The 15,380-nt window shown below is 34.7% G+C and overlaps 1 protein-coding gene across 7 annotated transcripts in view; it reads right to left on the bottom strand.

Annotated features, from left to right (window-relative positions):
• Positions 1-357: 357 nt before the first annotated feature.
• The window catches only part of LOC150104704 (uncharacterized), a 352,800-nt gene continuing 337,777 nt past the window's right edge, over positions 358-15,380 (bottom strand). For all 7 annotated transcript variants that reach the window (XM_090395291.1, XM_090395292.1, XM_090395289.1 and 4 more), the window contains 2 exons: positions 8,417-8,663; positions 358-1,976 (listed from right to left, as the gene is read on the bottom strand). In XM_090395291.1, coding sequence (XP_090251417.1) covers positions 1,741-1,976; positions 8,417-8,663 — 483 coding nt within the window. In that variant the 3' untranslated portion in view covers positions 358-1,740. The remainder of the gene's footprint in view (positions 1,977-8,416; positions 8,664-15,380) is intronic.

Below are 15,380 nucleotides of genomic sequence, written 5' to 3'. Positions count from 1 at the left end.
ACATTTCATTTCAGGAATATTATTTGTTATTTTTTTATTTAGGTTTATTATTTACTTTTTATTATTAGTGTCGGGGTGGGTGGGGGGGAATCTCTAAAGAAAGTAAAGACTCGTTCGACTTATCACAAACTAAGCGAACTTGAACAAGTTTGTAACATATATTTATAAAGAGATTCATGGTGGGTTTTTCAATTAAACCAAAAGACTCATATACAGCCGTGTTGGGGTTGATGAGACAGCACACCACTTCTTATTTCTCCTTATCCACAAACGTGTGGTTACTGTGGTAGTGAAATTCAATTACATTCATGTTATGACAATTGATTTCGCTATGTAACAGAGATCAATTCAACAACGACATGTTTTCTAGTTTATTGCTCTATCCGACAACACACAAAACACAAATTAAATCCAAAAATCCATCGTCTACGGCAGAGGTGCGCAAACTAAGCGGGACGCAACCAGAGAAAGAGGGTATGCAGAAAATTTATTTGCTATATGCATTTCTTGAAATAGCGGAGTTTTAGAATTTCAAAAACACTCCTGTCATCTTTTATAATACTGATTTATCTGAATATGCAGTCCGGACTGCATATTCAGATATGGGAGATGGGGTAGAAAGAGGGACGAAACCAAACAGAAGCGACCTGAAAAGTTTGCGCATCTCTGGTCTACGGTATACTCGATTACTAGGACAGAGGAATGACATTATTTGGAAGAAATACTGGAAATCGTCATTGCAATTTCATAAACTGACAATGGAATTATAACCAAAGTTCTCCTTAATCTTTTTTTTTAATAGAATAAAACTCCGCATGCTGCTGCATCCCATCAAAACAATGAGACGCAGACGCAGCGAGAGTATGCACAAAAGCAAATAATGCTGTTATGCATGTGATGAAATAAATTACAAACTAAAACCTGCTGAAAATGGCACTCAAATGTGTTACTTATATTTTTTTAAACGCTTAAATATTTCATTTTAAAAACCTGCCATATTTTTAAGTAGAATTATCGAAACACACTTGTTGCTTTTCGTAAGGTAAACAGAGATGCCTGGATGCGCGTGACAGTTTCCTCAGAATAGCTTGAAGAAGAGAGAGAGAGTGAGATAGAGAGAGGAACATGATAGAATGAGTGCGAAATCAGTCAGGTCCTTGGGGTCAGCAATGCACGAACTGTTTCTACCATCATCAGCAGCAACGAGCAAGGGGGGGAAGGGAGGGCGGTTGGCAGGTTCATGCACGTTCACGGGTGATTTATCCAGTTCTGGGTAGGTAATTTAGGATGCGTGTTCTTGGGATTTCATAATGCGTGATCCTGTGATGTCAGGCTAGCTGCTGATTGAACCGTGCTACATAAACATAGCGTCCGTAGTCCGAGTGGCGGGCGTTATTACTTTGCACGAAGCCTCTACTGTCAAGTAGTTCTGGCCTACACCTAATCAGCAATCCCATTTTTACGGCCCCTCTGGCTCAGAACTTTAGTTAGAACGCTTGTCTGACCTTCGGGTGGTCTTCCCGCTCGAGGAGGGAGCGTTACCTTTCATTTGCAGCGTTATTTACAAGGAAGCCGTGCAGGCCCCGCAGGAATTGAACCAATCAACATCCTCCCTGCTGTAGCGGAGAACAGCGGTACATTCGGCGTCCTTCATCAATGTGAGATCGGAGGCGGTGGCGGTTGTTCGGGACCACGACCTGACGGTGGCTGCAGGCTGCTAGCTGATTGGTTAGGGAACGTTCAGAAGATGTGCGACGATATGTCTGGTTTGCTGTCGGTCGGGCTCAGGGGATAGCTGGCTGCGGACACAGGCACTGCCCCTAACACGCCAGGGAAAGGGGCGGTCGAGCAGGCAGGAGGCGTCGGAAGTACGTGAGGACTCACTGGAGCTACGGGGGGTTTTGGCTGTGGACATGGGCTTGGGCAAGATGCATTCCACTTACCGGTGCAAGGAGAATCAGCGGCCACCACCTTCCCTGTAACAAAACAACAACATTGTCAGTTTATTTAAGAAAAAAAAATACGAGAAAAAACGTGCCAAGTTGAAAAAAAAGTTCAAAAAACTATTCACGAAACAAGACATTACTTTATTCAAGAGGCTCGGAAAGTGGAGTCTCTTCATTCTCCCTTCCGTGCTTAATATGGGAGAATGTGACCTATGACATATTGGCGGTGCTAGTGACGGTAGCTGATATGACAGCTTGTCATAGGCTGGGAAGCGACACAAGCACTGCTGTGGTGGTGCGCTCATTGATTATGGGAGAGGCTTATGGTGCTGCTGCCGTGCATTTCAGCAACCCTGAAGGAGGAAACCCACATCAATATGGCGGTTAATCAGACCCACAGCAAGTGCTTTCTTTCCAAGACCATCGATTTTTCGAAACACTCACAAAAGCTTTGCTCTGTCTGGGTTCCTCGTATGCATTCTGTAACAAGAATATTGTTTCTGTGTACGCAAACCTTATAAATTGTATTAGTAATCAGATAAATAAGACTTTTTCCTTTTCTCAACAAATAAAAATTGCCAAATATCAAGCGCAACTGATTAGTGGTTTTAAAATGATCGAAAAGCAACATTCGCAATGATGAAGACGCTTTTTTTTTTCTTTTGAGAATCTAAAAAAAAAAATGCAAATTAAACTTTGACAATGTCAATACCCTGTCATACCACAGATATGGCAAAATTTATTTATAATCAATTAGGCGTGAGAGATCATTGTAAATAGAAAGCTGTTTCGATATTTCGTTAACTTGATACAGAGTTGATTTCTTTTATTTGTAGAATAAACTAATTTCATTTTAAATTATATAATAAGCAAAAAAAACGTTTTTGTCGCACGTCTGTTTTCCTCATTGTTTAAGAATTATCAGTCTCCTTAATGAAATTTATTTTTATTTGAAAGGTTATTTTTGTTTCCGATTCTTTCATTCGAAATAAAAATGTCTCTGCTTTTATGTATTAATCTCATTAATCGTAATATAATTTCCATCTTTAACGTTTGTTTCAAATGAAAATTGTGAAGATTAAGATATCACTGTTTTAAGTGTTTCATATTATTACCTTATTTTTTTAATAAAAAATATTTTAAAATGAAGCGATTATTAATAAAACCATAGCGGTTAGTGGAACAAATATTTTTAAGGGATATACAGAAAGGAGGAAAAGAAAATGCGTTGGTTTTTTTTTGTAATTAATACGATCATTTTCTTTTAAGTTCAGTAACCTGGCTATATTTTTTGGCATTCTCATTTCATTTGCTTTCATGCTGTGTGAAATTACCCACAACTGCCATTAAGGAGGCATTTTCATGCTCTGACATAACGAGAAGGAAAAGGAACCCATCAGAGTCAGAAGTGTCATGGGAAAATGGTTTAATTTCGAGAATACAGATATAAAAAAAGTAAATAATGTGAGCAATAACATTTGTTAAAAGTACAAAGTTCATTGGGTGTAACAGGAAAGGAAACGTTCGGATAATATTTAACCAGTTATTGAAAATAAGAGCCAACAGGCTTCACTTCGGCGAAGTAAAATTATTCAAAATTAAGTGGATATTGAATACCACATTATTTCTGCCGAATAAGAAATTCAAAGATAGAAAATCTAATCTAAGAGTTTCATGCCGAATACAGAAAACTATACAAAGTTCAGCGAGTCCAAGCGTAAGCCAACACCTGGTAGTGCAATGCTAGGGCAACTGGTAGTAAAGGTGGAACAAGCTCCGATCACTGTTCTTAGTATTTTCTCATAATGTAAAACACTACCCAGACCGGTTTCGACCTTTTTTGAGGTCTCATCACTGATTAGGAAGACCTAGATGTAATACAAAGGTTTCAATAGTCAGAGTTTGTATCTTTACTGTACGGGTGGCGAAAAGGTGCACAAATACAATTACTGAAAATAAGAGCCAACGTGAAGAGATGAGACCTCAAAAAAAGGTCGAAACCGGTCTGGGTAGTGAACTTCTCTCATAATGTAGAACAATAATACATCTCCTAGGAGCTGTGTTTTACATTATGAGAAAATACTAAGAACAGTGATCGGAGCTTATTCCACCTTTACTACCAGTTGCCCCAGCATTGCACTACCAGGTGTTGGCTTACGCTTGGACTCGCCGAACTTTGTATAGTTTTCTATATTCGGCATGAAACTCTTAGATTAGACTTCCTATCCTTGAGTTTCTTATTCGGCTAAGAAATAATGTGGTATTCAATATCCACTTAATTTTGAATAATATTCAACCAGTTTTCGAAGTTGACTACTGTTTTGAATGAAATTAAATAATATATGGTGGGCCAATCTATAAGAATAGCGTTCAGGATGCACCACTTGTCCATAAAAAGTGCTGTTTTCTTTGATAAAAAAAGTTTCTTTATTAGTCATTTGTTTCTTTATTAGTCACACTTAAATGACGCTAATTACATCTTAAAGAAATAAAAAAAAAGAGTGTTGCCCATTGTGCATAAACATTTATTGCCCATATTTATGTAATAAAAACTTGAACAATTGTGAATGACTTTTGCAAAAAAAAAAAAAAGAAAAGAAAAGCGTAATGATTTTTTTTTATCAGGTATGTTTCCGATTAAGCAGTTATTTAGATTTTTTATTCAAGTATTGTAAAGTTGTATATTCTTCTTTACCATTTACGATCACTCCAAATGAAGAAACTATTCTGAGAAAGATATTATAGGACCCACCGGTAAAGGCAACTAACGTTTTATTTTACGGCCTTAGTTGCTTCACCAAACTTATTGCAGATGGCATAAATTACATAATTAAACATACAATTATTAATTATTTCGACTAGCCATGATCAACTTATGTGTACTCGGGAGAGCCCGTTTTCTTTTATTCAGATGGTGAATGAAAGAAAAGGGACCTGCATTTATCATTTCAAAATAGAAAAAAAAAAGAGTTAGATGTTTAAAATGCAACACATTTTGTTATGAGAAAAGCTATTTATTACAATAACTGTTTTCCTATGATACACACAAATCAGTCAGTCCACAATCAACCATAAGTTTTGCATACGAAAAATACAGAGAAACATCGGGAAAACAAATTGATGTACCCATAGGGCTAGAGGGTAGGAATACAGTGGGCGTCATTATTAGTTGGCAGTGGTTGATTTAGACTATAAAATTGCAAATAATATCTTTATTTTCTATGAATAGCAAAAAAACACTGGAATCTACTATTCCATGAAGACAGACATGAAGAAATACGTTTATATCATTTACATAACATCCAGTTGCATCATTAACGATATACTCAGTTACTTGTAGAATATCATAAGAATGCACATATAAGAGTTGGAGCCAAGGTGTATTATAACCGATGGTCGTAATACACCGAACAGATAACGGCAGCAACAATGAAATAAGAATTTCTAGTATTAACAAAATGTGTTGCAAAGCATGTTTCTCCTTGAAATACCTTCAAGAGCATTACTCGTCTACCTTCGCAGTCATTTAATTATCTGCCTGACCAGATAATATTATGGATAAGAAAAGCACCTGCAAAAAAACATTCAAACTTTGCATTGTGATTTTCTAGCATGACCGTTCTCATACATACATAAATACATTGGTAGAGGTTCGGTTTTAGACACTGAAATCGAATGTCCAAAATTTTGGTGTCAAATTTATAAGGCATTGGACACCTCCTCTATGAGAGTATTAAAGTAGGAACTATTTGTTGCTATGTTTAGATCTAATTTTTATGGCATCGAAATTATTGCAATACTTGTTAAATTACAAAACTGTTGTCTGTGGTTCAATAAAGCGCTCCTCCTTAGAGTAGTTCTTACACTAGTGAAGAATCTCTTATTGAAGGTCTATTGTTATCCTTGCGCTAAGCCCTTACTTACATTATTCATCGCAAACCTGCGATGAATAATACAAGTAGGCCATCCGTGTCAGTCGAATGTTTATCCAGTGCAGAAAGAATAAAAAATGATGTGCGAGATTCATCATTCTGCTCACAAACAGATTAAAAATTATATTTAACGTTAATTTTTATCTGATATTTTGAGATTTTTTATTATCTGACAAAATTCACACTCATTTGGCATCGATTTCTTGGAAAGGAGCAAACACTTCTTGCTCTAGTTCTGCTAATGGCATTCCTATACTCTTTTTTAGCAATACACGATCGTATCATCACCATCACTAACAACAACAAAACTGCCTCGAATTTCTCTTAACCTACATATTGGTTTATTGTATTTTATTTTTGTTTTTGAATTGCGAAGATGTCCATTAAATTTTTCCCTTCAATGTTGACTTTAGTTTTGGAAAAGCAGGAAAAAAAGTGAGAGATTACTAGATCTGGGGAAAAACAAACGGATTGCCATTTTCGGTCATAATTAAATTCCTGCTCAGAGAAACAACCGCGCGAGCGGCACCATTGTCGAAATGACCCATAAGTGATGAGATTCCCAACTCACAGAAAGTGATGTGCTTCTTTTGATAGAATACTTCTCTTGTGATCAGCGCTGCATGTTCCTTTATTTTGCTCGTCGATGGACGTATTTAACGTTCAGCATCAATCAGTCCACGTCCACTTTTGAATTTGAAAAACCAATCGAATGTTTTCGTTCTGGTCGTTGTTTCCACTCCGAAAACATCTCGAATGTTTCTACGGCATATTTGTCTAGTTTAAAGCATAATTTGCATATGTACTCAAAATGGCAAACGTTCTCGTTTATTTTCTTAATACATTCTCGTTTTCACGACTTCCGTATACCTTCCTACTTCCAGGGTCAAGACGACAAAGCATCAACGATTTTTTTTTTTTTTAATTAGCATGTGTCAATTATTTATTAAAAACGGAGAGATTTTATTCAGTTAAAGATATATTACATGAACAAGCTTTCTAGGGCTCGATATAATCTATGGAATGGATTATTCTTAATTTATAAACATTATATTAATTATATAAATCGATGATTTCGTAATAATTTCTTAATTTCCTTTATTTCATTCCAAACTTTGTGAATTTAAAGAAAAATACAGGATTTTTCAAGGTGACTATTTTATTGTCTTTCGTTCCGGTATGAGTTCCGAAATACCGCAGAGATTTCATCATATTACGATTGGTCTGCCTAGACAATGTTATACCAAATATTTCAATGAAACCACCTGTTCCTCTTTTTATGTTACCGATCATTTGCCAAGTGTAAGTTCGGTTGCAGTTGTTATAAATCACATTTTCGTGAAGAAGAAAAAAAAAAAATCTTAACCGCGAAGAGTTATTGAATCGTGTCTGGCAGGCTTCAATATTTCTGTCTACCGTTTCTCGGAAATCCGCTCCGAAAACGTTTAGCCACTTGGGTAATGAGTTCAGATTCTGTTGGGTTGCGTGAACACAAAGGATCGCAACTACCCACCGTGTTCTGCGTGTAAGATTCAAGGCCATGAACGGTAATCTCTCGAAAATCTACTTTTCCATTTCTCTTCTTTAAGCCTTTTGTGAGGGAATACGTAAAGATTTTTTGTTTGGGATTTTTTTTGTTTGTTTGTTTGTTTGCTTGCTTTTATTTTTGCTTCTGGCTGGTTGTTGAAAAACACAAATCCGTTCGGAAACAGTGTGCACTGTACATATTAAATTTATATGATTTAGAAAACTGCAATCTTTCGAGATTCTTTAGAAGTTTGCGGTTTTAATGGCAGTTGCACGAAACATGTAGCAGTAGGCACGCGTGACCCGATACTTGAATCCCTAGCGAGTAAAGCAAATGCAGCAAACATTTTTTTTCCCTTTCAGAATTTCTTTTCGTGTCAGTCTTCGTAATAATATTACAGCATAACAGTATTACAAATTGCTTTAATTGTTTTAAACCTCAGTGTGCTATCAATTTTTTTTTTTTTAAATGTTCGCTCCGTAAAGTACGTTATGCAGACTTTGCAATTAGTGGTTGCATCATTCTTTTCTTGTTCATCTAAAATTACTCATGCAGTCTGCCAGAACTATAGTTAAAAGTGGATATAGATGAGTGGTACTAAAATACAGCCATTTCTATAGGTCATGTGGTCTGTATGCTCGTTTCTCATTTCCGATAAGCCAATAACTACAAGAGCGGAATATCACAGCAAATTTCTCTCATAAATAAAATACTGGAGAAGTTTTGGATAGCATTTACTGTAAACAGTTTTTAATTCGTAAATGAAATCCAATCTGTAGACTTTTATTATATAATACTATACATGTACCTTTTTATGATTTCATGATTAAACCTGTGTTATAAAATGGAAAAATAGTTATTTAACAGAAAAGGCAGACAGAAACCACAGATGTTACACAAAAGAATTATCTGCGGTATTTTAATTGTTAATGATAGCAGTTTCTTTTATCCATTAACTGATCAGAGATTACTTATGTATTATCTGATACTTTTATTTAGTAGAAACTTACCGTTCAATGATTTGGTTTCTGATGGTGGAGGCATCAGAGAATTTATTTTATTCTCGTTTCCGTGATCCTTGCAGTTGGCTGAGTTTGTTGTACTGGTAGTGGAAGTTGTAACAGTCGTAGTGACACCAGTGTTGTTAGATGTCGTGCTGACGCCACTTGGAGTCTTCTGACTATTCTGTTGCGCCTGTTTTTGCTGATTTAAGCGTTCCTGTTTCCGAAATTTCGCTCTTCTATTTTGAAACCAAACCTAACAAAAACAGAATATAGGTCAAATGTCAATACCGTTTATTAGAAAATACTGAACATTTTAATTTTGAATTTTTTATGTATGGAGAAGACTACTTGATAAATTTACTTTTGGTAAAAAGAAAGTTTATTATTTTTAAATTTTGAGTCAGAGAGAATAATCAAATAAAGAAAACTAAGATGTCATTTTTATAAGTATATTGAAATGTTTTTCTTTAAAATGCTACTAAAATACACAGTTATAGCGATGTTAAAAATACATCAAAATACAACAAAAAGGACATAAAATTAGCCTTCGGCATAATGATAGATAATTCGTATGCAGCGAGATACCTCAGACTGAATAATACTATTTAATACGGAAAGTGTCAAACAAACACCAAACACTTTCAGTGTCAAATAGTATTAAGAAGTTGATTTTAATATATTCATTTACTTCGATGTTATACTAGAGAGATATGAATCCTGAAAGAAAAGAAAAGAAAAAGAAACAGCTCTTACCTGATATGATCACCTCTTAAGATTCGAATACATCAAACAACAATACATCAAGAAATAGTATTAGGGGAAATCTTCACAGATTTTTATTCTAGATAATATTTTGTAGCAGCTTCAAACTTCAGTTTGAAGTTACTGGTAAAGCAACTTCAAATATATATATATATATATGTGTGTGTGTGTGTGTGTGTGTGTGTGTGTTTCGTAAATTGTTCAAACAAACAAATCTTTTCTGAAGAGAACAGAACAAAAAAAAAAAAATAAACGTTTTAATGACAAACTCCCCTCCCCTGAAACTTATAGCAATAAAACAGGCTTCAATAAGTAGGATGCTAGCAGTCTTAACAGGCTATTAATCTTTCATCTAAAGACATTCACTTATATCCATGCTGGTTCAAACCCACACAGCCTTGGTCGGAAAGCGAAGACGTTATCCAGTTGGCTAATCGGGCAGGCAAACCACTACCCTTACAACAACCGCTAATTACAGACGTTGTAAAACGGATAATTCAAGCAGAATCTTTATTTTTTTATATAGGAATTAATTACTCTTATTATTAGAATACGTTTTTTTTTTCACAGTGAGTAATTACTCATGTAAAGTAAAGGATATAAGGAAGCTATAGGATAAAGCAATGCAGCAGTTAGTAAACAGTGAGTTTGGAGTGCGCTTGGATGATGTGAACAAGGAGAGTATCGAAATTACATCAGCGTGTTTCAAACGAACGTGGAAGCAAAAACAGAAAGCGAGAGATCCTACGCGATAGGGAGTGAGTGGACTGTACGAGTTTCACATCATACAAAAAGTGATGAAATGAAAGCATTCGAAGGTGAATATAACATAAAGGTGCAAATAAATCTCTCTCTCTTCAGTTTTAAAGAGAAAGATGATAAGAACGGACATTTGTTTTTTCTGAGTTAGTTTTTGAGCAAGAGAACTGTTAACCTAACTCGGATAACAGAGGGTCTCTACTTCATCAACGTAACTAGCTTAAGGTGAGAGTGCTGTCCATGTCCCAATATTCTAAATAAATAAATTATTTAAAATATTTCCAAAATTCCGAAACACTGAAAGAAACCGAATAGTGCACTCGGTGGCATTTCGAATCAAAATAATGGAGGCGTCCACATGTAAGATATGAACAAATTATAACGGAGATATTTAGCCATATTTGTTCATCTGGCTAGTTTTGGAATGAAAAAGAGTTTTGCGAATAAAACCCTTCTACCTCCGTATGAGACTGACAAACACCTTCAGTTGAAAAGTCCTTGTGGAATATCACATGGATGTTTATCGAGTGACAAATAGCACTAGCATAGAAGTCTACTATGTGAGTGTTGTTTGATGTTTGTAATGACAATCACCTTTCCTTGGATTATGTAATAAACTGTAGCACTTTAAAATATGAATGTTCTCTTATAATGAACTTATTTCAAAAGAAATGGTCACACCTTTATTAAATTATCATACCTCCAATTTTCAGCAATGCCATTTATTACAGAATTTGGGCTATCTAGTAAGACAGATAGCAGTCGTGTGTCCTTTAACTTCATTGAAATGTTAATATTTTCTTAATTTAGCATCGGGAGGTTAGGCAAAGAGAGGTTTCTAAACTGTGCTGATTTTAGAATGAGTAAGAAAACTCAGCATCATGAGCCCAAGAATTCGATAACTGTATCAAATAACGTTGTATTTTCTGTAATCAAACATCAGTCAGTCTTTCATTTCTAGTGAACTCATTCCCCTTTTAAATCAGTACAAAAGCTTTAAAAAAAAGGGGGGGGGGAATGAAGGAGAGTTGATTCTAAAAGAGCAATACTTAGTAATTAAACATGAATGAGAAACTTTTGTAGTTTCTCATTCTGTGAAAATCAAACTGTTATTTTATGCAGACCTGTTTAAATAATCAGCACCAGGTGATTCTATATCAAAGTGTGCTGGCTTTACTTTTCAAGTTGTCTCTGAAAAAGTTATTGAACATGTAAAGAATAATATTAATTTTTTCATCAGTCCTCAGAAATATGCTAGCTATTTCAGTTATGAGTCAGAAACCAGAGCTAAAAATCATTTTTATAGGATCACTTTTTTTATGTAAATTCCATTTTCGAAAGAAAGGCTGTTAGCCTATAGTCCGGAAACCACGTGCTCTAGAGACCAAACATGGAATTTTTTCACGCAACTTCAGGCCTACAGTACGCGGAGTGGTGGTCCGCACCGGGAGATAAAATTCACCTTCTACCTAAAACCATTCACAAAATACCATGCCCGTGTCGGAATTAGAACCCACAGCCTGTTGTTTGGTTGAAAAGCGAATGCGTTAACTAAATTGACCAACCAGACCTGCTGTCTGGTAATATGTATACTCAAATAACAAGCTGAAATGGGTTGCAATAACACGCTGCAGCTTGCCATAGTATTTTTCGTTGAGCCAAAACTTCATAACCAAAAATTTACAAACTTGTCTCATGGTCATAGTTTCTTCAACTGTAAATCTAAAACAACTATGAGCTATGAACTATCAAAACAACTATCAACCATGAACTATCGAAATAATTGCCAACCATCAAATACCGTTCATAGCTAGCTCAGCTGACTATGAACAAGTTGAATGACATAACCATTCATTATTTCTTTCAAGCATTGTAAATGAATTTTGCGCATGCACAATGTTTAATGGACTCCTCCCTCCTTTCTAAAAATTTTGAACAGTAGACTGAGATCTAGTCTTCTAAGGGAGAAGAAGATAGGTCAGACAATCTCATTGTAACCCTCACAATCTAACATTAGCAAGGAAATATTTAAATTTTATCATCACCGGAGTCGCACATTATAGAGTCCATGCAAAAAAGTAAGAATCGTATTTGATGATAGAGAATTCTGACCTCATTTAAAATAAATAAATAAACAGAAAAACAGTTGTTAATTTTTTAAACATATACAAATGCCTTGCGTGTTATTTTTTTTTAAACTAGACTTTTTAAGAGGCGATCCCTTATAAGAAAAAAACCGATATATTTTTGTTAATCTTTATTCGACGTCCCATCATAAACAATGAAAATAGTCAAAGAGAGAGAGAGAGAGAGAGAGAGAGAGAGAGAGAGAGAGAGAGAGAGAGTAGTTTAAAATGAAATGATCCGAATGAGAAAATGACATTTGCAACTGCATATCATATTCTAAAAAAATAAAATCTGTAAAAAATCTAAATAAATCTAAAGCATTTCAAATAGAAATTCACAAGAAAATAATTAGCAGCCACTCTAGATCATCAATCTTCATGAGGAAAATGAGGAAAAATTTTCTTCTTCTCTTCAAGGATTAGGCATTTTCCTGTTCCGGCTTCACTGGTCTTTCCATCCTGCCGGTGGTCGTCTCTCTCTCTCTCTCTCTCTCTCTCTCTCTCTCTCTCTCTCTCTCTCTCTCTCTCTCTTTCCCGTTGATCTATATTTAGTTTTTGAAGTATTTTTGGACAATAAGTATCATACTTACTCTCCAAAAATACTTCAAATAGGAATACAGAACTTAATCGCGCATATACTCACTGTGACATGTAATATGTGACACCTATTGTTTGTAATTTTTTCCTAAATCACACAGTTGGGACTTTATGATGAATTTGAACGTATCTGAAAGTTCAATTCCATCATTCTAGCACACATTTGAACATGTTAAACCTCAGTTATGTTCATTACTATGTAACTTAGATTATCCACCTTGTGCCACACTACAGTCACGTGGTTTCAGCCAAATAATCCAAGGACCAGGCTACCCGGGTTGTCTGCACAACTTCTTTGTCCCTGCTTTCATGTTGACTCGAACCACTAATTGGGGTAATGATATTACGGTAATCGAATCAGGTTGGGAAACTACGCTAGCCTTCTAAGCGTACCTTGGAAGTCAACAGAAGCTGGCGGGCTGTAGGGTAGAAGACACGAAGCAGGAACTTACTTTCTGTTCAACTTTTGTTACAATGTTCGACCAAACTTCACAAACGAGGACAAAACTGCGACAGTAAAACATACTTTGTCTTTAAGTGGATGCCTCACTATTACAGGATAGTTTTTTTTTATTTTTTCTTCACGGAATAAAACAAGTTGAAAACATTTACTACACACTTTCCACACGATGGGAGCTTACAGAAAACTAAAACAAGCAAGTACTTTAACCTAAATTAAACCAAGTTAAAGAGAATCTATTACATGAAATACAAACACGTTCATTATAATAATACAGAGCGAATATTTTATGCTCTTCTACTAGAGGAACATCCCGACTTTACAAAGCCATTTTAGAATGTCTACAGGAGCCTACATAATTTTCATTTACGGTTGAAAACTATGAAGTTCTCAATCTCATTTTGGTAACGATGAGGAAATTAGAACCAGGTATGCCAGACTTTTTCTAACATATCTTACTCTCGAGCTCAGAATAAGAAAGAATTCGTATTACCCCCCCCCCACACACACACACCAAAAAAAAAAAAAAAACATATATACTTATGATAAGGAGCATGATTCTGAATTTATCCTTTACATGGTGGAGTGTTTTAGAAATAATTTCTTAAACGAACACCGTTTCACTGTAACATATCATTTCTACATTTCAAAATTAATTTTTCTTATGTTTTTAATTTTTTTAAATTTTTATTATTTTATTTTTTATGAATCTCGCCTGTAAACAGTTATCACTTCGCAGGAGTTATAGCTATACCTCCCTGAATGGGTTAAGGATTACGTATTCCAAAAATGCTGCTTCTAGAGACCAAACACTGAACTGTTTCAAATCCATCCAAGGACGTTTCTAACACAATACGAAAGAAAAAATGGTGAATAAAAGAAATAATACGAAATGGGTAAAATTAAAGAACACATGAAGAGGAAGGATTAAATTAATATTAACATAAATTTTGAAAGGGAACACCCTTATTATTTCCTTCAACGATAAAAACATCAAAAATTAAATCCAACCTAATAATTTAAATAACTTTAACAGTTTCTATAATTAATGTCATATTACGAGGAAAATTCTACAGTGTAGGAGCAGTAGCCGACCAGAGCGATTCTTGTCCATTAATTGATACAGCTGAAGCTTAAGTTGGCAACTCCTGCATTATGGATGCTCAAATTAATTTTGAAAATATAAAGTGCTCTTGTTTGGGATGATCTATATAAAACATTCCATGAGTATCAGACGTTATCTCAATGCCGTAGTTCATATCTCGAAACGCGGCATGGGAGATGTGTGGTTCAGAGATGTCCTTTGAATCGTACATAAAATATTCCAAAATAAACTTGCCCAACGTCGTAATAGTAACTGAATGATATCTAAAATTTCACACAATATCAAAACTGTTAATCATTCTGTTGTATTGTTTATTGAAAGCAAAAGAAATTCTTATTCTGGCTGTTTTAATTGATCCAGTCCATCATATGACAAATTAGGCCAAAAAAAAAAAAAAAAGCTATTTCAAAAGATTTTAGTGACCTTAAAAAAATAAAATGAAAAGTATTCGTTTGGTAAGACACAGCATATTTAAATATTTAGAAGTATCTTACTGTTTTCTATGTTAATTTATACTGTACTTTAAGCCTCTGTTAATTAAATTATGATTAAAAAACTTAATGTTGTTTAATATGTAAGAGTTTTAATATGTAAAAAATTCTAATAAGCAAAACAGGCATTAATTCAACACAAAATAAATAAACTGGAAATTTATAATTAGAGCATTAAATATAGAATTATACAAACAATGACCTTTTTGTTTTTAACATACTGTAGGATTATCAATTCTGCCTCTTGATTCAGAGATTGGTAAGTTTTCGAAAAAATTGTGAAGGAGGCAGTTCAAATAAAATTTCACATTTGGAGAGGAACAAACACAACTAATAAGTGCATATATAATTTTCGTGTTATGGCTCCCTTTAATTTTGAGGGAGGAAAACAGGATTTTCAGTTCTTGTTTATTACGAATATTATTAATAAAGATAAGTTGCTAAAAACTAAAGATTACCATTTGTCTCGATCAGCAATAAATCAAAAATCTCATTAACGACACCACTAAGCTTAATGTTAAAAAAAACCTACTATTTGGATCCTCTTCATAGAGTCATATCAGAATGGTCAGTTTTTATTCGAGCTAAATGTTAAACCAGAATTATTATATTCAATTATTCAATTTTAGCTCGGTGTGCCTAAGTTATGTCGTCATTTTTAAAGTCTTAG

The sequence above is a fragment of the Typopeltis vanoorti genome, chromosome 7 (assembly GCF_054136105.1).
Source record: "Typopeltis vanoorti isolate ZY-2024b chromosome 7, IOZ_Tvanoo_1.0, whole genome shotgun sequence".
NCBI classification, from domain to species: Eukaryota; Metazoa; Arthropoda; class Arachnida; order Uropygi; family Thelyphonidae; genus Typopeltis; species Typopeltis vanoorti.
Note: the sequence above shows the minus strand (reverse complement) of the source record. Positions and strands in the feature narration are given on the sequence as shown.